The sequence below is a fragment of the Pteropus vampyrus genome, unplaced genomic scaffold, assembly GCF_000151845.1.
Source record: "Pteropus vampyrus isolate Shadow unplaced genomic scaffold, Pvam_2.0 Scaffold1, whole genome shotgun sequence".
In the NCBI taxonomy this organism is placed as follows: Eukaryota; Metazoa; Chordata; class Mammalia; order Chiroptera; family Pteropodidae; genus Pteropus; species Pteropus vampyrus.
The window spans coordinates 26,441,609-26,467,959 of record NW_011888782.1 but is presented as its reverse complement, the minus strand read 5'-3'; the positions used below and the strand labels follow the sequence as shown (position 1 = coordinate 26,467,959).

The following is a 26,351-nucleotide window of genomic DNA, read 5'->3' as shown; positions in this document are numbered from 1 at the left end:
TTCCAGAGACTGTCAGACTCTGTCTCTCAGCCATATGTTCTCAAGAGAAAAAATTTAAGTGTCTCCATTGGGTCAGTATTGAAGATGCTAGTTCCCTATCCTTCATCCCTACACTGACTAGAAACAAGAGCAGCACATACTGATAAATGAAAACCCATCTTTCCATGTATCTAAAGATGCCTTCATTTGAGATAAGCCTATTGCATCCACAGGTAAGGTGTGAATGAGGAGAAGAGGTACAATTACAATTACTCATTTAATATTAAATACTTTTTGATTATCTGCTGTGCACAAATAGTGGGAGATAAAATATTTCAGCAGGCTCCCTAGCGTGAAGAAGCTCTGTAGGTAAGATGATAACAATATGAGAGGCTTTATAGGTGGAAGGTGATTAAAATTATATGAGGCCCATTATTTATAAGGCTAGTTATTCATAAAGACAATGGATTTGTAGTTGAGAGGAAGAATTTCTTCCTGGTGCAGATGGGAAACTTCATGAAGGTAAAAAGTTATGCTTTGAGGGATGGGTAAATGAAGTGGTACTTGGGAGTTCTTAAAATTCATTCTCTACCTGTGGTAACACATATAATAAACTGAAATATATGTGACCAGGGCAGTACCTGGTGAACATGGCAGGAAAAGGGAACCTTTTGACCCCAGGGAGAAAATTCATGATAGGGGAAGATTCTATTGAGTTCTATGAGCGGAATTCAGTAAAAAGGGCAGAGAGTAGGAGAATGGTGGTTTGAAGTACAGTGTGGTGACTGCTGAAATCCTTCCTTGATTTTTATTCTGGTGGCAAATGCACATTCAGGGGAGGAGAGAGCTGTATGTGAAACATTGGCCCAAGTAAACCTCATAACATCTTTTGGCCTATCATTGCTCTGAGACCCTTCAGAAAGCGGACCAAAGAGGAAGGAGAGTATTTCCCTAGTGGTTAAAGAAGGTAAGCTCCCCAGCCCCACCAGGCTTGGAGAAATAGGAGTGTGGGAAGGTGACAGGTAGAGTCTGAGGAGCTGAGATGGAGTAGCAGCAACAGTGAGCATTGGCCAAGGGTCTGGGGACTTCTTAAGGTACTAGATGGCACAGGGAACCTTAAAAATGAAACTCCAGTTACCCAAAGGAGAAGGCAGCTATGGAGTTAGTATAATTTGCCTGTTGATATGACCTTTATATCTACAGGGTAGTGAGTCCTGGGGACATTTGAGTTCTGTGTGAATTACTTTATTATCTGCCCAACACCCTTGGTCTAAAATGCCAAGTTCTCCCTCATCTCAGAATGATTCTGGGATCATCTTAAGCATTTAGCCTTTTCTACATGCAGACTAGGCAGATTGCACAGCCATTTTCTTGTGCTTTCAGGCCTTGGGACTCTCCTGGTTACTTGTGCCTATATGGGATAAGCAGCAACCTGGAGCCAGAGCCAAGATTCAGGGCATCTGAATTCTTCCACAACTTTCGTGCTAGACACTGTGTTAAGTCCTGGACATATGTGGTCTCTGACGTCAAAGCTAGTCTACTGAGACACATCAGCAAAGAGGAAGTTGTGATGTAATGAAGCGCTATCATGGGAGCTGAATCTAATCCTCTATCCCAGACTCCAGAGAAATCTTCCTGGCACTGTCACTAATTCAGCTTGTCTAATCGGTCACTTCTCTGGGCTTATCTATAAAATTCCAGCTATAAAATTTCAGAATTCAATTTATTGTAGTCTACTGAAGAGTAAAAGTTTTGAATTACATCTAGAAAGGAATAAAAGAGGGGTAGAGGCTGGCAAATATGAGACTATAGTTGCTTGAAAAGATTTAATGAAATTACACAAAAAGTTTGAAAATATTTTAAATGTGTGCGTTTTAATAAAAACTACCTGGAAGCATATGTTAGCAGAGGCTGCACTGAAGGGAAATTGCTGGACTACCAAGCATACATCTGCTAGAAATTCCAGAAACTAGGTAAATCTTGGGAAGACCTGCTCAAAGCTGATTCTTGAAAATAGTGTTCTAGAAATCTGTGTATCTGGCACCCAGAGCTATCTCTAACGCCTCGGTGCTTTCCGGAAAAGGACCCCGCCCAGCCCAGGAAGCTCCTCCTGCCGTCGTACGGTGGGTTGGGCTTGTATTTGCACAAATTGCCTTCCTCTCCGTACTCCACTTTCTTATTCATTTATGTGAAGTTTCTGACGTTTAAATACGCTCGACTACTTCAGCCTGGGACCACCTCTGGCTGCCTGGAACCGGCCCGAGACCCGATTCTTGTGGCCCAGAAGGCCCCGGGCGACAGCGCCAGAGGCGGTATCAGACGGCGCAGAACAAAACCACTCAGTGCGGACCACTGCGGTCCATCCGTCCTCAAACCGGAAGGGCTTTGGGGTCAGGCTCCACCGTTATCCCTCCCCTTTGTCTTTGCCCTAGCGGGGGCGGGACTTCCTGTCTCGTGCGTCCAAGGACCTCCAAAGTGAGGGCAGGAGTGTCAAGAGCTGTGGTCGCGGGGTAGTTCGAACCTGGTGCACAGGTATTCATCCATTCATTCTTGCAGTTATCCTTACTGTCCTCCCACAGCGTCTCCCGGAGGCCCCGAGAACTCAAATGTGTGTCTGTCTGCAGGTTCGGAGAGGGCCATGGAGGTGCGGCCTCCGGCGCCACGGAGCTTCCTCTGCAGGGCTTTCCCTCAGATCTTTGCTGCCGAAGTTGTGGCCGCCGATTCTGTGGCCGCCGATCCGGAAATCCTTGAGGACCAGAAGCTGCCTTCCTACGTCCCAGAATCCCATTACCTGGAATCCGGATGGGACCGCCTCCGGGAGCTGTTTGTCAAAGAGTAAAAAAAATGCCTAGGGTCTCTGCGGAGGGACTGCGAAGGTGTCCTGTAACCTGGGTCTTCCTGGGCGAAGGACCCCAGGGTGGTGCGGTTTATTTTTAAATGGGTTTGGGGTTCTAATATTTGTATCCCAAGCCTGCCTCCTGACTTTGCCATTTGGTACTTCCGTTGATAACAGGACAGCTTTCAAATGGGAAGAGCTTTTAGGGATATTTAGGAAATATAGTGTTAGTGTAATACCCTGATTTTACAGATAGAAGAATTAGACCGAGCTGATTAGTGTCAGATTTGACCGTGAAACCCATACCTGTCAGATTTGACGGTGAAACCCATACCGTATTCCACTTGGTCCTGAGCTTTGATAATTCATGACCCTCCTCTCCTCCAAAAAATGGAGGTTAGAGAGATGACAGAGAGAGTTGTAAAATTTTTATTTTGCCAAAAAAAAAAACAAAAAAACCCAAAAAAACCCATACACACACACAAAGAGCACCTATTGTCTCACCATTTTATAAAATAAAAGATAATAGCTGGATTAACAAGATATTTCAAAATAAAGGTTAATCCTTCAAACTGAGTTAACTTTAATGAAAAACTAAAGATTTTTCATTCAGTGATTCGTTTCATCTATTCAATTATTGGTGAAAAGTTGGCCCTATCATGAAGTATTTTACCATACTACATACATTGTGTTATCAAGTGGTTAAATTAACTTTGAAGCTTTATTATGTTTCTGAGGTAGTCGGGGCAAGGGAGTTGGCAGAATTGGATTTAATTAATTTAGATTTCATCATGTTTATTTCATCAAGTTAATGAGTTAGCCTTCTCATTGGTCATTCCAATATTTACTTGAGATACTTTTGAAAGATCCTGTGTAGTATATAACAGGAAAGAGTTATTTTGATCAGTTTCATAAAGCACAAAATGTTGGAGCTGAAAGAAATTTGAAAGATATTCTAGTGTAACTTTCATGCTCTTGGGTCTCCATCATGAATGAGACTAAAGTTCATGAGTTTGTGATCTGTCTGCAGGTCACTTAGCGGTGGTGACAGAACCAGAATCACAACCCCATCTTGTTACTTAAGAGTCTAGCTCCTTTCCACCACTGTGCCTTGTTTCTTCTCCATTTGTTAGCTGTTTGGACCAACCATATAATTTCTTAGAGCCCCTGTTCCCATATCGTTAAAATGGAGATAAATATCACCTATGTAATAGAATATTTCAGAAGATGAAAAGGAGACAAAGCATATGCATCTGCTTGTTAAATCTCAAGCAATTTTACATTTTTTCTGAGTTCTACCATAGACTAGTTTTTATGTAAATGTTGTTTTTAATCTTATTCACCATAAAAGATAAAATATAAAGTTCCAATTATGGTTTTTCCTATTGAAATAAGTATAAGAATTAAATTTTTCTAAGATTTTATTTAGATCTCTCTTGTATAGGCAGAAAGTCTAAAGACACTGATTCTATTTTTAGAAATGTGGTTATTGGCAGGCAATTAGAATAGACAGACACTTGTACAGTCTATGAAGATAGCAAGTTAGTAATATAAATAATTAACATTTAATAGTTTACTTACCTAGTAGGGTCATTATTTATTGTAACTTAATATTTACAGATGTAGCTATTCGTTAGAGCAATTTCTGGAGGGCATCTTAGAAGCTCCATTAGTGGTTCTAGTTTCTTATGTTTTTGAGGGTGATAAATTGAATTAAACAGTAGTTTTTCCTTGTTACTTAGGTTGGTCTGTACTGCCTACTGCATCATAAGATTTCTCATTCAATGCTTTTTATAGTATAGGCCCATCTGAGTATGACATACAAAGGTTAAAGTATTCAGAAAGATAGTGTTTGGTTTTCTTTTGTTTACATCTAAGATTTCATTCTTGCATATATTGCCCTAAAATCCCATAAATGTGTATAATTTCCAAAAATTAGCTTAAAATTCAAAAAAGGAAATATCGATCTCTACATCTAACTCACAAATTCTTCCTGTTTCCAGGGATACAGTAGAGTTGTAATGGTCATCAAATAAAAACACCTTTGTAAAAAACCTTTTTATTGGAGTATAATATGCATCTAGAAGAATGTACATAAATATACTGATCAGTGGATTTTCATAAACTAAACATAGCTGTGTAACCAACACCAAGAGATAGTTACCAGCATCCCTGGACCTCCCCTTGCGCCCCTTCCAGTCACTGCCTTCCTAAGAATAACCAAACACTAGATTAGTTTTGACTGAAATTTGAGTGACTGGTAATATAACTGCAGAGGATATCAGAGGATTTAACTGGTTTTGCCCATAATGAAAAATGTGGTTGTATTAGCATTTGGCATAACTGATCATACTGTCTTTTAGAGTATACATATACTAATCCCAAACAACATTGTCTTTTTGATGTTTTAGTGAACAGCAGAGAACTTCAAAGGAACTTGAGAATATTTATAGGGCGGCAATTTCAGCAGGCATCATTGGCTGGGCATATGGGGGAATACCAGCTTTTATTCATGCTAAACGGCGCTATATTGAGCAGAGCCAAGCAGAAATTTATCATAACCAGTTTGATGCTGTGGTACGTACTAGTGTTCCAAAAGCATTTCAGGGCATACCAATTTAGCATTTCACTTATACTTAATCATTCAGTTAGAAGGTGGGTTGGGAGGGATTAGGATGTCAGAGTAAAGACATAGTCATACTTAGTAACAATGGAAGCGCTTATGCTAAGGTGTATATATTTGGCTTGTCAGACTGCTTGTCTTAAGGGATCACCACTATAGCTCTATTTTCTGAATAATATTTCTAATCTACTAAATCATTAAGGTTCAGTGTGGCATATTTGTCCCATTCACAAAGCCTCCGTGGAATATACCAGCTTACACTAAAATAGTAATTAACATTTATAACTTTACAGTTTATAGGGCGCTAATTTGTTAGATCTGTTCATCAGTTCTGTTGTACTAGTGAGGAAGTTACAGCCCAGAGAGTTGTTGTTTTTTATTTTACAATTATATCAGAATTAAAGAAGTTGCAAAAGTAGTACAAATAATTACTATATACCTTTTATCTAGATTCTCCAAATGTTAACATTTTACCACATTTGTTTTATTTTTTTTCTGTATAGTGCATGCTATTAATTTTTTTTTTTTTTAACACCTACAGCACCCAGTATTCCTAGGTAGTCTTCCATCCAACTACTAACCAGGCCCAACGCTGCTTAGCTTCTGAGATCAGACAAGATTGGGCGCATTCAGGGTGGCATGGCCGTAGACACATGCTATTAATTTTTTGTGCACTGCTTGAGAGTAAATTATAGACATGATGAATATTTCAGTGTGTATTTTCTAAAAACAATTCTCTTACATAACCCAATATAATTATGTAGATCAGGAAATTAACACAGAGTATTATTATCTTCAGGCTTTATGTAAATTTTGCTAGTTGTCCCGCTAATATATTCTTTTTTAAAAGTAAATAGATAAATTTTTTTTTTTCTGGTCCAGGATCTAATACTGAATCAGATATCAAATTTCCCTGTCATGCCTCTCCAGTCTCCTTTAATCTGGAACGTTTCTCTTTCTTTCTTTGACTTTCTTGATCTTGACATTTTTAAAGACTATGGGCCATTTATTTTGTAGAATGTCCCTCAATTTAGATTTGTTTGCTGTTTTTTTATGATTAGATTCTGAGTTTTAGCAGGAATGCCCTAGAATTGATGTTGTATCCTCAATACATTATATCAGAAGCTCTTGATACCTGCTCATCCCTTTATTGGTGATGTTTACCTTAGTCACTTGGTTAAGATAGTTTCTGCAAAGTTTATTCACTGTAAAGTTACTATTTTTTTCCCTATGTTATCTTATGGATACTTACTATATACTTTGAAACTATGCAAATATCCTATTTTTCATCAAATTTCTACCCCCTAGTTTTAGCATTCAATGACGATTCTTGCCTGAAACAGTTATTACTGTGGTGGTTGCCAAACGGCCATTTTCTAATTCTATCATTCCATCTACATTTAGTGGTTAGTATTCTGCTATAAGAAAGAGCTTTTTCTTCCCTTCTATTTATTTGTCTATTTATAATTAATTTATTCAATGTGGACTTATGGATTCTTATTTTATTCTATAGGTTTATAGAGTATCATTAATTTTGATACTCAAATTGGCCTAGATATGGACAGTTGGAGCCCCTTCAAGCTCTGTGTCCTTTTGATATGTCTCCATCGTCTTTGAGCATGCCTTCACTTTTTAGTACAGCAAGGTGTTGCTGGGTCATCTTTTACTTTTCAGGTTGGAATGAGCCATTTCACCAAGGAGCTCTAGTTTCTTTTAGTGGAAAATGGTATTTAAAAACCAAGATCTCCAATTTTTTTAAAATAAATAAATAATGAATGAATGAATGAATAATCAAGATCTAGTGCTAGGTACGCTCATTGCTACTGTGATATCACGGCTTCTAGTTTCTAAGCAGACAGAGTTAGGAAAGTGTGTGTGTGTGTGTGTGTGTGTGTGTGTGTGTGTGTGTGTGTGTGTGTGACATATTCATATACACCTTCCTACACACATCAGTATCTATTTCTGTAATTATCTACCTATTTATTAAAAGCCATGAGTTCATACTGATAACCTTTCAGAGTGGTTTTTTGTCTTGCCCAATATCATATAGTAGTTAAGGATCTAGTTAGGGATTCTTTCGGATTCTTTAAAAATCCAGACTTTACCCTCACAATATTATAGCAGACCTGCTTTCACAATATTCTAGAGAAAATAGGCTGTGGAGACAGACAACCTACCTTTCAATTCTGACCTTATTCCTTGTTGGTTAAGTGATCTTGGTTAGAAGCTTCTTCCCCATGCTTTAGTTAAAACTAAATCCCCTGCCTGAAGAAAATACTGTAAAGATTAAATGAGATAATATGTTAACACAGCTTTTACATAGAAGGTGGTCAATAAAGATTAGTTTTCTTCTTTCCTCTGCTGCTTTCCTACACATCTGTATTATATTCATCCTTATCCTTAATTTACCATTTACTTGGTTCTTTATTTTATGTTTCTTTTCCCCAAGATTTCTCGGAAAAAAAAAAAGACCATGTCTAATCCTGATTTTATATCTGTCATTGTGTTTGCCATATAGATTCTCAGTTGATACTTAACTGATGGATTACTTGGTTGACATTAGCAATTCTTATTTCCTTTTTCATCTCCTGGTAGAATAGGATGTCCTGGGACTTTTGCTTAAGCTTCAATACTTAAGGAATGGTATTTCTAGAGATTTTCTGTTTAGGTATCCCTGCCAAATTCATAATTGTCATCCCTTCATCACAGTTTTAGAATAAAGAAAGTATCAAGATGTTTTGGAACCTCACAGCCTTTTTGTTAACTTTAGCAATCCGCTCATCGTGCTGCCACACGAGGCTTTATCCGATATGGATGGCGCTGGAGTTGGAGAACTGCAGTGTTTGTGACTGTATTCAAGTAAGTTCTCTCTGAATTGTGACAGAGCATCTTGGTATTCCTTTTTTTTTAATTAATTAATTTTTTATGGTGACATTGGTTAACGAAATCCAGTAAGTTTCAGCTGTACATTTTAACAGTAAGGCATATCCCTATTTACACTGTGTGTTCAACTCCCATAGATTTCTTTCTGTCACCATATATTTGACCCCCTTTATCCCGTGTACCGCCTCCCCCGCCCTCTGATAACCACTAGTCTATTGTCCAAGTCCATGAATCTCTGTTTGTTTGTCCTGTTCATTTGTTGCTTTTAGGTTTATATTCCACATTGATATTCTTTTATCAGCACATCTTTTGAGCCAGTGGGATTATAAAAACTGAACACCCACATGAAAGTGATTCATGATACCTTTTTCTCAAGAACTATTTATCTATGTAAAAAGTTGGTCTAGTTGTAGTTTTGCATTCATGGAGATCTACCAACTAGTATCAAAATAGATACAAGACTAAGTAAGAGATATTCTTTAAAACTCTTCTTTATGTTTCTTTTTTTAAGTGAATATTTATTCCAGAAATGTGATTGTTTTTTGGTTCATTTTTCAATAGGATAAAGTCCACCTAGAAACCCATAGGCATATTAGCAATCTGAAACATTGAAGGAGCCTACACTAGGACCAGGGATTGACATAGTAGGGTTTTCTAAGCCAATACATATTTCTTTAATGAAAGTTGCAGTTAAGAAGGTAAATGGAATATGCTTTAAATTTTATTTTTTCCTCCTCCTCCCTTCTTCCTAGCACAGTGAACACTGGTCTAAATGTCTACCGAAATAAAAATGCCCTGAGCCATTTTGTCATTGCAGGAGGTAAGACATTTTTGTTCTTGTTTATGTTTTTCAATCTCAGATATGGTTTAGGAAATATATAAGAACATAAATCATAGTTACTGAATTCATTGGTTGGCTTTTCATCACATTTTATTCAACATTCACCCAAAATGTACGGAAAGCATTGTACTTGATCCTTGGTATACTTGGTTAACGAAACAGAAAAGGTCTTTGAATTTATGGAGTTGTACAACATAATGTGGATGGGAAATCCACAGGTTGCTATGATCGAAAGTACTAGGCAGTGGGATCTAATGTAGACAAGGTGATCAGAGAAGGCCTTTCTAACCAAATGACATTTAAACTGATACCTGAAGGATGCAAAAGAGCAAAGCTTGAGAAGAAGAGTAGCCTAGACAGAAGAAACTTCAAGGGTGAAAGCTCTTAGGCAAGAAAGTTTCTTAAAAGCAGGATAATATGGTTAGAGCATAGTGAACGAGGGTGAGTAGCTTGAGATGAGACTGTTGAGGTGAAGCAGAAAGGGGCCAGATTTTTCATGGTAAGAGTTTGGATTTTATTTTAAAGCCTACTGCCTCTGATAGATATTTAAAACAAACATTAAAAAAAAAAAGTATAGCTGTCCCTCAGTATCTATGGGGGAATGGTTCCAAGACATTACCTTTCCTTATGCTCTCCCATCCCCCTCGGATACCAAAATCCACAAATGCTCAAGTCCTTTATATAAAATGACATAGTGTTTGCATATAGGCTACAGCAGGGTATGCCTACACATCACTTCATTTGTGTGGATTCAGCATAATGCTTAGTGCATGGTAAATTCATGTTTTGGGGAAATTTCTGTTTTGTTTTGTTTTTTTTTTTCCCAAATATTTTCGATCCATAGTTGGTTGAATCCACAGATGTGGAACCCATGGATATGGAGAGCTTATTGTGTTAAAGTATTTTCAGAAATGTAATTGAAGTTCACTGCCATATACACTCATTAACTCATGTACATTCTCTCACATATAAAAACACATGTACTTGATATAACTTTTTCACTTTTTATTTGGAAGTAATTTCAAGGTTAAGAAAGTTGCAAAAATAAAACTACAAGGAACATCATTTAATATAGAGATTCAGCTCTTAATATGTTAGCCCATTTGCTCTATCACTTGCGCTTTCTTTATTTTGGGTGCACTCTCTCTTTCTCTAGGTATGTGTACATATGCACAGTCAAACATATACAGAATTTGAACTTGACATTTTAATAAAAAAATTTTTAACATAAAGCTAGACATAAACATTAATAGCATTGGAGCAACTAGAATTTGCCCTTTTTAAACTTGCGAACATTTTTACATGAGTATTCTGTAGGCTCAAATGCCTATATCCAAACCAAATTCTTATCTTCCTCCCCCTACTTTCATACTTGGTTTTGCTGTTATGTTCTCTGCCATCTACCCTGTTAAATTCCAAAACTGTAAACCATGTAATGATGTGGTTCTTCCCTTTGTTTCCATGTTTCTAGACTTCTAGTCCTATCAATTATATTCCTTAAATATATATGGACTCTCTCACCTCTTCTTTGTTCCCACTGCTACTATCATGTCTTCCCTGTTTCTAATCTTGGTACTTTCCACATCTACTGTTGCCTTAGTTACTATTGTGAAATACGAATATGATTATAATACTTTTCTGCTTGAGGTTCTTCCATAGTTTCCTATCACTCTAATGTCTTTTCTTGATCTGGCCCCATGTACTACTCTTGCTTCTGCCTTATGAATCTACTTGGATTTCCCAAACCCAGCATATTCTTACTTTACATATATTGGTCTCTCTTCTTGAACCTACCACCTTCCCTCTCCCTCAACTAATTTTGTTCAGGTCCTACTTAACCTATCTTTCAAGGTTTACCTCATCTATCAGTTTTAGCTTCCCTAGAGAATCCTTCCTAGCTCCCATTTTCCTATCTTTAGGCCCGTTTAAGTGTCTTTTTCCTGTGTTCCTATAATTCACTATAAATAGTTACATCAAAGCACTATATTCTAGCTATTTACTTGTTTTGCTTCCCTCCTAGATGACTTACTTGAATTTAGAGGAAGTATTTGCCTTTTATATCACAACCATTTGACAGAGTAGAGTAGAATAAGTGTCTTTTGGTTGAATGTAAATTTTAGTAAAATAAGTAAAGAAACCAGCAGCTAATACTGAATGGTAGAATCAGAATCAGGTTAAGGATGTCTTCCCTCACCATTATTATTGAGCATGGGTCTGGACATTGAGAAGAGTATATTTGACATTTAGAATGTTTGAGTGAGGAGCTTGGCAAATCCTCTCCCCCAAAAGCAACAATAAAACTAGACAAAATTATCAAAAACAATCGTTTAAAGATGTTAGAAATTGACCAAGACCACACAAGTTGAGAAGCATTTATTCATTATTTCTGTTGAATTTCAGTAAGAACAATGGGAGTCAGTAGTGTTTCAGCCTGAAGCTGCTCTCAGCATCTAACCCCCAGCTCTATGATGTAGAAGTTCCACGAGGGCAGGGCATTCTGGGAGGACCAACAGTTCTTCTGCTTGAGGTAGCTGACCTTATTTGGAGCAGAATGCAGAAAATTCCATGCCTAAGGGTGTTGCTGAAAACAATTGCAAACAAGAAAGGACAATATCACACAGCTAACCTGAGGTTTTGATACTGTTTGGGGCAAGCAGTAGACTAGCAGATGAGTCAGAATTTTAACAAGGATATCAGGGAATAAGACAGCCAAAAAGGGCTTTTATAAGATTCTACTAATCCCTAGAACTCTGGAAAGTTGCGTACACATATTAACTCGTGTGTAGATATCCATACACACTCAGGAGACACTGGGAGAGCCCTTATAAGCTACTTATCTTTGGTTGTGAGGCTTTGTGAACACAGAAAGAAAAAACCAGAGAAGATTTATAAATTACCTAAACTTCGAATGCATTCTTCAAGATGCATTGACAAAAGGTGGAAGCTTACTGGCTTAAGATGTTTAAGCATAACCTCTGACAAATCATTGGCTGACTGCTAAGGTAGTATGACTCCTGAAAAGCCAGCCATAAAAAGAAAAACTAAGCAGGGGCATCAGTGGGCTGCACTCTACGGAAAAGACTCCATAGAATTGGTCCAGGCAAGTCATTCCATAAACAAAGAACCACAACCATGCCCCCGGGTGGGGGGATATTCCAAATCCAGAGTTGCTATAATTTATTACCTAAAATGTCTAGTTTTCAGCAACAACAACAAAGTCACAAGACATGCAAAAATTAGATTAAAAAAATTGGGAATGTTTCTGACAGGGCCCATCTGTTGGACATAGCAGGCAAAATATTTCAAGTCATTTTTAAAGAATTAAAGTATAATGACAATCACTCATCAAATAGAGAATATCAATAAAAATAGAAGTTATTAAAAAAGAATAAAATGAAAATTCTGGAGTTGATAAATACAATAATGGCAATTAAGAATTCACTGGAGAGGAGGAGCTCAACAGCAGATTTGAGATAGCAGAAGAGAATCAGTGAACTTGAAGATAGATCAGTATAGATTTTCTCCTGTGAAAGGCAGCATTTAAAAAATGAAGAGAAATGAACAGAGCCCAAGAGATCTATGGGACACTATCAAGAATACTTAGAATATGTGTGATGGGGAATACTACATGGAGATGAAAGAGAGAAAGGATCAGAAAAAGTATTTTAAGAAATTATGGCTATAAACTTTCCCAAATTGATGAAAAACATTAATCCACACATCTAGAAGCTCAATAAACTCCCAAGAAGAATAAACATGAAGAGGCACACCTAGACATATAATAGTTAACACTGTCGAAAAACAAAGAGAAAATCTTGGAAGCAGCAAGAAAAAAAATGCATACAAGGAACACCCAATAACAGCTGACTTCTCATGAGAATGGTGGAAGCCAGAGGCAATAGAATGACAAAATCCTGATCCTTTTTTACTGTCTCAATACTTATGCCTTTCAAAATATTATATAGTTAGAATTACATAGTATGTAGCTTTTTCAGATTGGCTTCTTTCACTTAATATTCATTTAAGGTTCCTCCTTGTCTTTTCATGAGTTGATAGCTCATTTCTTTTTCATGCTGAATAATATTCCGTTTTCTGGATCTACCACCATTTATCCATTCACCTGCTGAAGGGCACCTTGGTTGATTCTAAGTTGTGAGAACTATGAACAAAGCTGCTATAAACATCTTTGTGCAGGTTTTTTTGTGGACATGAGTTTTTAACTCCTTTGGGTCAATACCAAGGAGTGTGATTGCTGGATCTTATGGTAAGAGTATATTTAGTTTTATAAGAAATCACTAAGCTGTCTTCCAATGTGGCCATACCATTTTTCATTTCACCAGAAATGAATGAGTTTCTTTTGTTCTACTTTCTCACCACCATTTGATGTCAGTGTACCTGGTTTTGGCTATTCTAATCAGATTTTAAAAAATATTTTGTTTGGAAAAGAAGACTAGAAAAAACAACAACAAATTTATTACTCTCTGCATAATGGAGTTAAAGGCGATTTTTGTTCTTGTTAATTAAAAAATTTAGGAAAAGTAAAAAAATGAATATATAGGACTTAAATAAGAAACATAAACCTCAGATTTTTTAAAAATGTTACCACCTGAGATGGTAGTGGTTGTGTTGTGCATAGTAAAAGAGGAAAACAAATGACCATCGTGGATGTACAATTCCAGTAGGAAGGGAAGATGACCTGTGCACCTGCCACCAGGTGGCACTGTAAAGCAAATGCCTGCTTTCAGCCCTGCCTGAGAGGTGCAGTGTAGCAGTACAGAAAGGGTGAGGCTGGCGGGAAGCATAAGCTGCAGGGTCTTTTGTTGTTTATTTGGGAAAAGCTTTCCCTGAAGAAGGAAGAAATGAAAGGGGTGGAAATGAAGAAATTACAGATTTTTAAGGGAAGGTGTGCAAAAATGAAGCAGAATGAGAAGAGGTTAGATCCATAGAACAGATTAATGAATTAGGTTTGTGAAAGGAACATTTCTTCCTTTGTACCTTAAGAATGGAAAAGAAGATAACTGTATTGACATTTTAGATTCAGGAAATCTAGGTTGTGGTATATTAATGTTGGATTCAGAAAGTTTACTTAGATATTTATGTCCTTTTTATAGAAGGAAAATTTTAAATTGCAATTCTAGTGCTTAAAGGTGATTTAACATTGCCTTTTTTCTGTGTTTGTTTTTAAATAGCTGTCACAGGAAGTCTTTTTAGAATAAACTTAGGCCTACATGGCCTGGTGGCTGGTGGCATAATTGGAGCCTTGCTGGGGTAAGTGTTAACATGGTTTGATTCTAAATTAACACAACTTTCATTAATGCCTTGCCTTTTAAGTATCTCATCAATTTCTAAAGAACAGATTTAATACTTAGAGCATATAAAAGATGTCTAGTCTCATGTTGGTAGTAGCTTTGACTGTCCAATTCTAATTCCACCCCAATTATTGATTTACTTCGAGTTTTCTCTGGGTAAAAAACTGTGTAAAATCACTAACACCTGAAACTATTTGTATTTTGTGCAAACGTGCTTATAAGGAGCCAGAAAAAGGAACAAGAAGCAGTTAACAAGAACATTCTATAAAATATTTTTGTTTTGGTTTTGTTTGTTTAGTTTAATAAAAGTTTTTTCTACTCTAATTTTTTACTTTGAAAAATTCTGAACCTATAGAAAGTCGAATGAATTAGCATTTGAATACCCATGCCCTTCACTTAGATTTACCAATTGTTAACATTTTGCCATATTTGTTTTCTATCTCTATATATGTGAGATATGTGTGTATTTCTTTTTTCTTTTTGGTTAAACCATTAGAGACTTCATAATTCTGTATCCCAAATTACATCAGTGTGTGTATCACCCAGGATGAAGAACATTGTCCAATAATATCATAATACAGTTATCACAATAGTTAATTTAGCTTTAATTCAATACAGTTATCTAAGATAGGGTCTATATTCAAAATTCCTCTATTATTACAATAATGTATGTGTGTAATTTTTTTTTAAACTCAGGTATTAGTTTTATTTCTGAGAAACCTTCAGTATAAAACTATTGACTAGAACTTGTCATAAATATATATTTTCCTGATTAATTTTTGATTAAAAACAGTCAATTTATAGATCTATTGTTTTTATATCAGTTATTTTAAGGAAGTTGCAATGATTGTTTTTCTCTATTGTTCAGACCAGGAAGAAAATTGCCTAAATTTTTTTTCTTTATTCAATAAGGACACTTTAATTGTCAAATGTTCCTGTCAGTGAACAAGTAGTTCATCTGGTGTTGCTCATGCCCTAGCAGAGTCGCTCACATGTTGTATGGTCTCATGGCTCTTTTTCCTAAGCTTTCCCTCTGCTTTCCCCTCAGCACTCCTGTAGGAAGCCTGTTGATGGCACTTCAGAAGTACTATGGTGAGACTGTTCAAGAGAGAAAACAGAAGGATCAAAAAGCACTCCATGAGCTGAAACTGGAAGAGTGGTAAGGAACATATTATGACTAGGGTATACGACTGTCCTAGCAGCTGGCCTTAGACAGTAGTGTTCTCTTAACCCAAGTACTCGAGTTAAACTGTTACTCAATTCAAAGAAGAATTTATTTTTACTGAGTCCTTCAACTTGTACCCTACCTGGTCTTCTCATTTTTTTATTAAGGAGAATGGAAAAATTAAAAACACTAATTTTATTATTACTATGATGAGGATTTTTTTCTTAAGATACGTGTTTCTTTTTTGAAAAGTTAAAATGTAAATTTCATTTGGTTGCATATTTTTCCTTTTTCTATGATTTTGACTGCATAAGGAAATTACCTAAAGAAAATACATGGCGATGAGTGAGCTTATTTGGCTTAATTTAAAAGGTGATATCCCAGTTTACACACACATCTATAAATAATACAGAACATGTTCTATTCCCACATTCAAAGATTCTACTTCTTGCTGTGGATGCATAGGAATTAGGTGGATATAGTGGCTGTACATAGAGTGGGTGCCATTGAGGATGATGAAATCTTTCATCTGTTCTATCTAGTCATTCCCTGGGGTATAGTAATCAGACTGATAGCAGATTTCATACTGATTCTTTTTTTTTTCCCCAGTATAGTTGACATACAATATTATATTAGTTTCAGGTGTATACCATGGTGATTACACATTTATAGAACTTATAAAGTGATAACCCCAATAAATGCAGCACCCATCTGACACCATACATAGTTATTACAATACTACTGACTATATTCCCCATGCTATACTCTACATCCCTATGACTAGTTAGTAACTATCAGTTTGTACCTCTTAATCTCCTCCCTGCTTCACCCATCCTCCCGCCCCCCATCTTTTGTTTGTCAAAATGCTCTTTACCTATGAGCTTGTTTCTGTTGTTTGTTTGTTTATCCTGTTCTCTGGATTCCACATGCAAGCGAAATCATATGACATTTGTTTCTCTGTCTGACTTATTCCACTCTGCACAATACCTTCTACGTACACTCATGCTGTGTACGTAGATGGCAAGATTTCATTCTTTTGTATGGCTGAGTAATATTCTGTTGTATAATGTACCACCTCTTCTTTATCTATTCATCCATTGATAGATACCCAGGATGCCTCCATATCTTGACTATTGTAAATAATGCTGCAATGGATATATGGATAAACATGTCCCTTTGAAGTCATGTCTTGAGTTTCTTGGAATAAATACCCAGAAGTGGGATTACTGGGTCTGTTTTTGTCTCTTGTTATAGCCTTTGTTTTAAAACCTATTTTGTCTTGAATGAGTATTGCTACCCCAGCCTTTTTTCCCCTACTTTCATGAAATATCTTTTTCTATCCCTTTATTTTCAGTCTGTGTCTTTCAATCTGAAGTGAGTTTCTTGTAGGCAGCATGTGTAAGGGTTTTATTTTCTTATCCACTCAGCCTTCCTATATCTTTTGATTGGAGCATTTAATCCATTTACATTTAAAGTAATTGATGATAGATATGTAGTTGTTGACCCTACAGAGCAGGATTCACTTAAGGGGCTCTGGTGCATGCCAAGTCTGCTCTTCGGGTATGTCATTTGTGAAGGCAATTGGGTGGTACTCTAGCTCAGTTGAAGTGGCTACTGGGTGTGCTGGTCCAGGCCCTCCTGGGAGGGGCCCCACCACAAGTCAAGTTCAGCTGCTGCTTGAACTTGAGGCTGCCTAGCATGAGCCACAAAGTGATTCACAGATGGCCACCAACTGAGGCTACGTGACACTAGTACCAGGCTTGGTGCTGCTCGGCAAGAGGTATGAGGCATGCTGAAGCCAGATGCTACTTGTTGGGGGTTTGTGAACCTTTGAAAGATTTTGGGAGTCTACAGCATGAGCCAACACAGGCTGTTTATATGGATGAGCCCCTGGAAGTGGCTTGGGTGGGCCAGTAAGTTGGGTGGGCTGGGGTCTCAGAATCACCAGAGCAGGGCAAGTGGTGTCATCCTCCAGGTTGGAGAGTCAGATATAGCACATGGGTACAAGGGAGGGCTCCACAAAGGAACAGTGCCCTCTGCCAGCACTTCTGTCTGGGAGAAAGCCGCCCTTCCAGCCCTTGCCCTAAAGCCAGATAGTTTTTAGTTCCTCTCCATATGTCCCTGGCACTTTTTGAACTCTTGCCCTAGCACTGGAGCTCAGAGCGAGCGAGTCTGTCAGTGAGTAAGTACATGCGCTGGCTCTTTAAGAAGGAGTGCCTGGGACTCCAGGAGCCCTCCATCTCACCTACAAAACTCCACTGGTTTTTATATCCATAAGTTGTGGAGACTTCTTTACTCCACACTAGCACTTTGGACTGGGGAGCTCAGTATGGGGCTGGGACCCTTTGCTCCTCAGAGGGGAGTTGTGTAGCTGAGAGATCTTTCCTAATTCTCCACTGCCAGATGTGGGTGTGAGATCAGTCTGTTCTGCTTCTCTGCCCCTCCAGCCAGTCTGGAGGTGGCTTCTTCTGTATAGCTTTACTTATAGGACTTCTATTCAGCTAGACTTAAGGTGATTTTCATTGATGGCTGTTCTATAGGTTAGTTGTAATTTTGATGTGACTATGAGAGTAGAGAAGCACAGCATTTACCTATTTTGCCATCTTAACTGGAACAACATGTGGATTCTTTGTAAGATCAACATAACAGGCTGCCATCTAGCACTCCTGATACAAACGATTCCCACAGTTCAGCTTCTTGGGTACCTAAGACATTATCTGCTGCTGCAGCTGCTGCATTGGTAGTTGAATAGATAAGCAGTCATTTTCCTCAGGGTTTTACTCGAAATGTCATTTGTGCTAAACACACGCACACTGACATGGAAATTGTTAGTATCTGTAGATCTATTATTGTCCAAGGATTTAGGTGCTGTAGGAGGAAAAGCATTGCTTTTGGAGCCGATGAAACCTAAAAACAAGTTTTAAATCCTAGCTAGACTGTTAATTAATTCTGTGACCTTAGATATTTTTCTTAACTTCAAGCCCTCAGTTTTTTCAGCCACTCCAAGGGCAGAATAACACCACAATGCTCAGTATATGTTTGATTCCTTTCTCTTCTCCATACTAAGAGGGTGGCTGGGATATGAAGTTATGTAGTTAAAATTCTGAATGCCAGCATAAAATTTAATATTATGGAGAATTAAAAGCATGAAAGTATTAGCTTATTTCTAGTTCTTAGGTGTTATAAGACACTTCTTTTTTTTTTTTTTTTTTTTAAAGGAAAAATATATTGGCTATTTGAAACTGATATAGGGATTTATGGAAGAATTAGCATTTGGAAAATTATGAACCAATAATTTCATCCAACTAAAAAAGGAAGCCAGAAAAAGAAAAGAGAAGTTGATCAGTTATTTAGAAATGGAAAACCTCAAGAATGTATGAGAACACAATTCATTACAGCAGTGAAAGAATACTTTGGCAGAAAGGAATGGTACCAAAAATGTATAAGATATAAATATATATATTAGATATTTCTGAGGAGAGTTAGTATAATAGTTAAGAACCTTTTATCTGTCTGCTTCTTTGCTTGAAAATAAATACAGGAAAGTCAAAATGAGAGTCTATAAACAATTGCGTTAGTGAGAAGAAAATGTAGAAAACTGGCTATAGAGATATATAAGAAGAAACAGTCAAATTATGGTTGTGAAGAGTTGGAAAGAAAGTCTTAGGTGACTCTGATAGTCACTTAAAGAAAGGAAGACAGTAATATTTAATTTAGAAGAAGAACTGATCTGTTATTTGGAAATTACATTTTAAATCTTAGTAAATGTACATCTGTAGTGTCCCATCTGATTTTTCTTTTCTGAGATCACCACTGTTACAGCCTCTGTGTAATTCCTACAAGGTCTGACAACAGAGAGTTTAACAGAGTGGCAGGGGGCTCACATCCCCCAGACCCTGAGGGCAAGAAGACAGCCAGGTTACAAGGCCCTCACATTAGATCAGAGTGCTTTAGCTTCTGCACTTAATGCCTGCAAGAACTCTGGAATATGTTATGGATCAGAGCTCCTGCCATGGCAATGTCAATTTTGGTAATATGAGAATTTTAGTTGACTTGTGAGTGGAACGGGTTAGGAGGGAAAAGAAAGTCATTGTATTTGAAGTGCAAGGAGCAGTGTTTGCTCATAAGCTGCAGGGAGAGTAAGGCAAATGCAATTAAAAAACAGACAAATCTAAGAACTAAAGAAATGGAGCAGTACTTGATATCCCTTTCATTTTTTGATTACAGGAAAGCCAGACTACAATTTACTGAGCTTCTCCCTGAAGAAATTGAAAGTAACCTACAGAAAAATACATCCAAGGATGATGCTAAGAAAATTGAAGCACTGTTAAATCTTCCTAGAAACCCCTCATCAACAGATAAACAAGACAAGAACTGAAAAATGTTCTAGACTTGAAACTCATTGGAGAATTGAAGGGAGTTATGTTGCCATGTCCATTGAATGCCAGTGGTCAGGCTACTCCTTGGTTAGTCTGCTGACACAGTTAAGCACTAGTACCTGTAGTGGCAGTGGCTCAGTTTTTTTAAACCAAGAATTGGGCTTTTGTACCCTAACTTTACTTATCCTTAAAATTTAAATACATACTTTATATTTATCAATCTATGTATTTGACATTATATTGATCGATTAATATATTTCATCCTAGATTTTACAACGGTAAATTAAAAATTTCACAAAAGATTAAAGTCTAATTCTACACATTATATATATATTCTTGTAGCCCTTTAAAAGAGTACTCCAGGAATCACTAGGAAGAGGAGATAAAAGAACCAGGTAAGGCAAATGATTGGTGAAACTGTTGTGCCCTTGGGTCCTGGAAACAGTATGGGTCTAAATGTGTAGTAATGTTTGGTGTTTTGTTTTAATAAAAATCAAAGGTAATCTCTATGCCATTTGAAATAAGATATAAATTTAATGAAAAGAAAGTAGATCATCATTATTAAAGAAACCGCCCAACTTTGTCTCCTCTCTCAGTATTGCTAAAAAAGTATCTGCACTGTATTATGAATGAGTTACTTAGGATAGATGCACACTCCAGGAGCTTGATGCCTAAGAAGGAAGCTGTCCTGAAACAGCAGCTTGTAACTTTTATGAAGTGGGGGGAATGAAGGGTGGGAAATGACTGAATTAAGTGTATTGAAGGGAAAAAACTGCTAGTGCTTTGTTTTGGTGTTAGAACTCTTAATTCCTACTTTGAAAACATCATTGTTCATAGGAGCAGGTTTATGGAGCAGCTAGTGTGGTGACTAAAACCATTGGCTCTGTAGACTTGGAATCCTAGCCATATGGCTTCATAGCCTTGTGATGTAGCAAAGCCATTTTACTTTAAGTTTCAGTGTTCTCATCTGTCAAATGAAATGATATTAAATGAAATGGGCATTAAATGAAATGATCCGTGTAAAGCATAGCACAGTGCCCTGGCATACAAGGCATTATATAATAAGTATTAAGGTATGAGGATATGAGAATGTCTGCACCAGTATGTTTTCACTATGATTTACATGTTATTACCACACTCCAAAAAGCATGTTTTTCTTAATTTTCTCATTTATGAATTGCTGACAAATTGACAGTTAGTTTCTTCATAGTTTTATTCATACCCACACATAGATTAAACTCAACTGGAAAAGATAAAACTAAATAGTTGGTTTTAAAAGTAATTTTATTCACATCACAAAAAAAAGTTTATAAGAATATAAAAGCAAAATACAACTGAAAAAACAGTACTAACACATTTATGAAATGTAATTAGCAATAATTTAATATAATTTATCTGAATATAAATAAGCTGCCTCTTAGGTTTTACAGGCTAATTCTTGAGGTCTCTTTTTGATCACGTCTAAGGATTATGAATCTTAACTAAATGCAGCAATTCCTGTTTTTGTTTCTTTCTTTAACTTCTTTTCAGTCCACTACCTTTATTTTCTTCAGTGATTTTATTCTGAGAGCAACCATTTAAAAATACTTCTGTTCCTTGGACTATCTAGAATAATCTAGTCCCTTTATAGCTATCAAAATTAAACATATTAAATCCCTTCACATTTGAGAAACTTGGTCAGCTTTTGCTGTCCAGACCCAAAATTTCAGATAAGAAGGTTGTCCGATTGCCCCAGCTTAAGTCAGGTTCACTCCTGGGCCATTGAGTTATGAAAGGCAATTTCAGAGAAAGTAGAGTAATGAGTAAATAACATTGGGACAGCAGTTAACCACTTCTTTCTTTTTAATTTTATGCTGATGTCAGAAGAATCCAGAAATACCAAGAAAAAGCCACTTTATGGATCTAAGATAGCCCTATGGAATGCTATTTACCTTACTTCAATCAATTTCTTCTAAGGACAGCTTATTGTTTAGTATACAAGCATACCTTGGAGATATTGCAGGTTTGGTTCCAGCCAACGGTGATAAAGCAAGGATGGCAATAAAGCAAGTTGTAGTCTTTTTGCTGGTAGAGGGTCTTGCCTTCAATTTGTAAATTTGGGTTTTCCAGTCAAGATGGTGGAGTAGGTAAACTCTGTACTTGCCTCCTCCCACGACCACATTAAAATTACAACTATAGAACAGTTGACTTGGAGAACCATCTAAAGACTACCTGATCAGAACTCCTATAACTAAAGATATAAAGAAAAGGCCATATCAAGACAGGTAGGAGAGGCAGAGACAAAAATGTGCTATTCCCTCACCCGTGTGTAGTGGTAAAGAATTGGGAGGGATAACTCAGCTGTAAAGGTCCCCCTGGAGGAGCAAGTGGCCCCAGTTCCACACCAGGGCTCCCCAGCCCAGGGTTCTAGTATTGGAAAGAGGAATCACCACAAAATTTGGCTGTAAAATTCAGGGGGAATTCTGACCATCTGGGTGAGACAGAAAGCTGCTAGCAACCCAGACGACCTCTTAAAGGGCCCTCACACAGACTTGCTCACTTGCAGGCACTTACCCTGGCCTCTGGCAAAAGGACAGTGATTGGGAGGTGCCAGAGATATATAGGGAAAGACTGAATTTAGTTGTATGACTTCAGGACGAGTGCTCAGGGACAGCTGCCATCCCCGTGTTGAGCTCCCCTTCCTCTACAACCTATAGGCAGGCACCATCTTGCCTGTGTTGAAGCTTCCACCACACGGCCAAATCTGAACCTGCACTGGCCTGGTGAACTCCACTTGCCTTACCCTGGTGACTCCCTGGGACCCTGCCTCACTCAACTCACGTACTGCCCAAGGCTCTTTCAGTGGCTGAACTTATGGGCAGCAGGCAGGCAGCCTTAGGCCTTGGGGTGTCCTTTGCTGAGCTGCTCCAGAACTAGTACTGGTGGCAGCCAGCTTCAGTTCATAGCATGGCCTCTCCCATGTGCCTTCAGGCAGTGACCAACCATGGATAGCTTTATAGGTCCTACCAAGTAGACTCAGGCTGGTCACATGTAGTGGCTGACCTTGGCTGGCATAGGAGCTCCTCTCAACGGGCCCCAGAACCAACACACCCAGAAGCCAGCTTTGGACCACAACAGAGCACTACTTGATTCCCCCACAAGCTGCACACCCAAAGCGTGATCTCAACAGGCACGTGAGCACGTGGGAGTGAATCCTGCTCTGGGGTGAGTCCCCACAGCTCATAGGCTGTGGGTTTGACTAATCCTCACAGCCAGTCAGCCTGAGACAATCCAACCCACTGATGTGCCAACAGCAATCAAGGCTCAACTATAACAGGAGAGCACAAACAACCCACACAAGGACACTCCTGTATTACCCAGCCCAGGCAATCAAAGAGACTGCCATTGGGCCACACAGGGCACCTACTACATAAGGCCACCTGGCCAAGACTGGGAGACATAGCAAATCTACCTAATACATAGAAACAAACAAAGAGAAGCAGCCAAAATAAGGAAATAAAGTAACGTCTCAAATGAAAGAACTGGAGAAAACTTCAGAAATGGAACTAAATGAAATAGAGGCAAGCAATCTACCAGATGCAAAGTTCAAAACACTGGTATAAAAATGCTCAATGAGCTTACAACAGATGATCTCAGTGAGAACTTCAACAAGGAGATTGTAAGCATAAAAAAAGATATAGAAACCATGACAAAAACCATAAAAATTGAAGAATACAATAACTAAAAACGTTAGGAGGAATCAATGGTTTCGAGCGGAGGATCAAATCAGTGACTTGGAAGACAATGTAGCAGAAAACACCCAATTGGAACAGCAAATAGAAGAATCCAAAAATATGAGCATCGTTTAAGGGGTCTTGGGGCAAAATCAAATGTAACAACATTCACAACATATGCATATTAAAACCACAATGATATATCACCTCCTGTCAGAGTGGCTATCATCACTAAATCAAAAAATAAGTGTTGGCAAGGATGTAGAGATAACGGAATATTCATACTGTTGATGGGATTGCAAATTGGTGCGGCTGCTATGGAAAACAGTTTGGAGGTTCCTCAAAAAATTAAAAATAGAACTACATTGTTACCCAGCAATACCACATCTGGGTATTTATCCAGAGAAATTCAAAATACTATTTTGAAAAGATACATGCACCTCAATGTTCACTGAAGTGCTATTTACAATAGCAAAGATGGAAGCAACCTAAGTGCCCATCAATAGATGATTGGATAAAGAAGAAGTGGTACATGTATACAATGAATGCAGTATTAGCCATAAAAATTAAAATCTTACCATTGCAACCATATGGATGGACCTAGAGGGTATTATGCTAAATGAAATAAGTCAGACAGTTAAAGATTAATACCATAAGATCTCACATATATGTGGAATCTAAAGAACAAAATAAATGAACAAACAAAACAGACTCATAGATACAGAGAACGAATGTGATCAACAGATGGGCGGGGTTGGCAAGCTAAGTGAAAAGGTGAGGGGATTAAGAAATACAGATTTGTAGTTATAAAATAGTCACAGAGATGAGAAATACAGCATAGAGAATATAGCCAATAATATTATAATAACTACATATAGTGCCAGGTGGGTACTAGACTAATCGGAAGGATCACTTCCTAAATTATATAAATGTCTAACCACTATGCTGTATACTTGAAACTAATATAAAATAATATTGAATATCAATATTATTTTTTAAAATATTTAATTGAAAAATAAAAAAATTTAAATTACATCTGTGAAACACGATAAAGCAAAGTACAATAAAATGAGGTATGCTTGTATATACAATAAAAAACATTTTAAATGAGAATTTTCTCACAAATATTTTATAAAGGAAGTTAAACTAGCATAAAGCTATTTAAAGAGATTATCAGTCCAATATGAACCAATAGTATGTGAACTAATACTAGCCTTTGCAAGTCAAAATCAAATCGTTTATGGAGGCTATAAACCACTCTGGACCTGATATCTGTCTCTTGAATTCCAATGTGTCAATGTTTTTCCTATATAAATATATCTGGGCATATTAGGATAACACAAAATTGATGTTAACAGTTAACATGGCCCTATGTTAGGCTGCCTTAACAGAAAAACATTCCAGATCCCAGATAGTGATTATCCTAGTATTTGATGTAGAATAAGTCAGACCAAGTCTCAAGTCTTGGACTTCATTTGCTGACTGACATCTAGTGTTTTCATCTAAAGCTTCTGTAAACTGCCATTTGAAGAACAACTGAAAGAACTAAGGATGTTTAGACTGAAGGAAACCCTGTGCCTTCTGATGCACATGGTATCCTATGTCCATCCACATTGGAAGAGAAGAGGTAAGGGAGTCTACCCCCAGATGTTGTGTGCAGCCTTATGCTTTTGCATGTCCTGTGTTGATGGGGGAGATCATTTCCATTTTCATGCTCTCCCCATTCTCATTCTGTCCTTCCGTCTTGCAAAACATCCCTGAAGACAAACACAAACAATAAAAATGTAGGTAGGTGAGTTTCCCTTAAGTCGTGTCCATATATTTCAGCAAGCCTTCAGACTGGCATAGAATGAGAGCAGCAGTTCTTAAACTGGGAGTGATTTCCAGCCCCACCCCCTTCCCAATAGGGGACATTTGCAATGTCTGGAGACATTTTTGGTTGTCACTACTGGGGCAACAGGTGCTATTGCCATAAAGTGATTAGAGCTAGGGATGCTGCTAAACATCCTGTGATGACCAGAATATCATCCTAAAATACACTGATATTCAGCCCCAAATATTCATAGTACTAAGGATGAGAAAGCTGAACAGGAGGGATAAGGCTGGGCAGTCTGTATCACAAACATCTCTGAGCCCACCAGACCTTTTTATCCTACTCTTGGGGTGAGTTGTTCATAGCAAAGAGTCTCTAGTGACTTCCATGAGCCTTGACATTTTTGTGCTGAAGTTGGGGAAATCAGCAGATGTTGGTTTTCCAATTTTTTTTTTTTTTTTTGCTCAGTGCACATGATTTCTACTCCAGGAAAGATTGGTACCCCTTCATGTCTGGAGGGTAATGATTTCTTATTTTTGTAACTCAAGTGCCTACTAGAATGCTTGCACATAATATATGTCCAAGAAATGTCTGTCCAGTGAATGAACAGAACTTGCTGAGCCAAGTAAAGGAGACACTAAAGTTTCCATAAACTTCCAAAAATGAGAATAGCCTAAAATCTCAGAGAGATACTAAACCATACTAATAGAGTTTGGGCTTCCAGGATGATAGTACGAGAACACTTACTTTTGTGTTGCCATGCCACTCTGATGATGATTGCACATAATGGTATAATGAGAAATAGCCAAT

At 37.6% G+C, this 26,351-nt stretch overlaps 1 protein-coding gene and 1 pseudogene across 3 annotated transcripts; one reads left to right on the top strand and one right to left on the bottom strand.

Moving 5' to 3' along the window:
- The first annotated feature begins 2,163 nt into the window (after positions 1-2,163).
- Positions 2,164-22,085, top strand: TIMMDC1 (translocase of inner mitochondrial membrane domain containing 1). 3 transcript variants are annotated; one of them, XR_002777271.1, is made up of 10 exons: positions 2,251-2,511; positions 2,604-2,814; positions 5,227-5,392; positions 8,209-8,297; positions 9,074-9,141; positions 14,352-14,430; positions 15,520-15,630; positions 19,864-20,102; positions 20,358-20,410; positions 21,879-22,085. XR_002777271.1 is itself a non-coding variant. In XM_023523532.1 (8 exons), the coding sequence occupies exons 2-8, from the start codon at positions 2,782-2,784 to the stop codon at positions 20,012-20,014; spliced, it is 738 nt and encodes a 245-aa protein (XP_023379300.1). In that variant the 5' UTR covers positions 2,164-2,511; positions 2,604-2,781; the 3' UTR covers positions 20,015-20,524. The 3 variants fall into 3 exon arrangements, 2 of the variants coding, with proteins under 2 accessions (XP_023379300.1, XP_023379219.1); XM_023523532.1 differs by lacking the exon at positions 21,879-22,085 and having other exon boundaries at positions 2,164-2,511; positions 2,604-2,855; positions 19,864-20,524; XM_023523451.1 differs by lacking the exon at positions 21,879-22,085 and having other exon boundaries at positions 2,340-2,511; positions 19,864-20,524.
- Positions 5,971-6,089, bottom strand: LOC111736938 (annotated as a pseudogene).
- Positions 22,086-26,351: the final 4,266 nt, after the last annotated feature.

Excerpts from the sequence above, each read along its gene's own strand:
- TIMMDC1 (XM_023523451.1), top strand. The coding sequence starts at position 2,618 with ATGGAGGTGCGGCCTCCGGCGCCACGGAGCTTCCTCTGCAGGGCTTTC. Across the intron at positions 2,815-5,226 it reads CGGGAGCTGTTTGTCAAAGA|TGAACAGCAGAGAACTTCAA; the intron begins GTAAAAAAAATG and ends TTGATGTTTTAG. Across the intron at positions 14,431-15,519 it reads ATAATTGGAGCCTTGCTGGG|CACTCCTGTAGGAAGCCTGT; the intron begins GTAAGTGTTAAC and ends CTTTCCCCTCAG.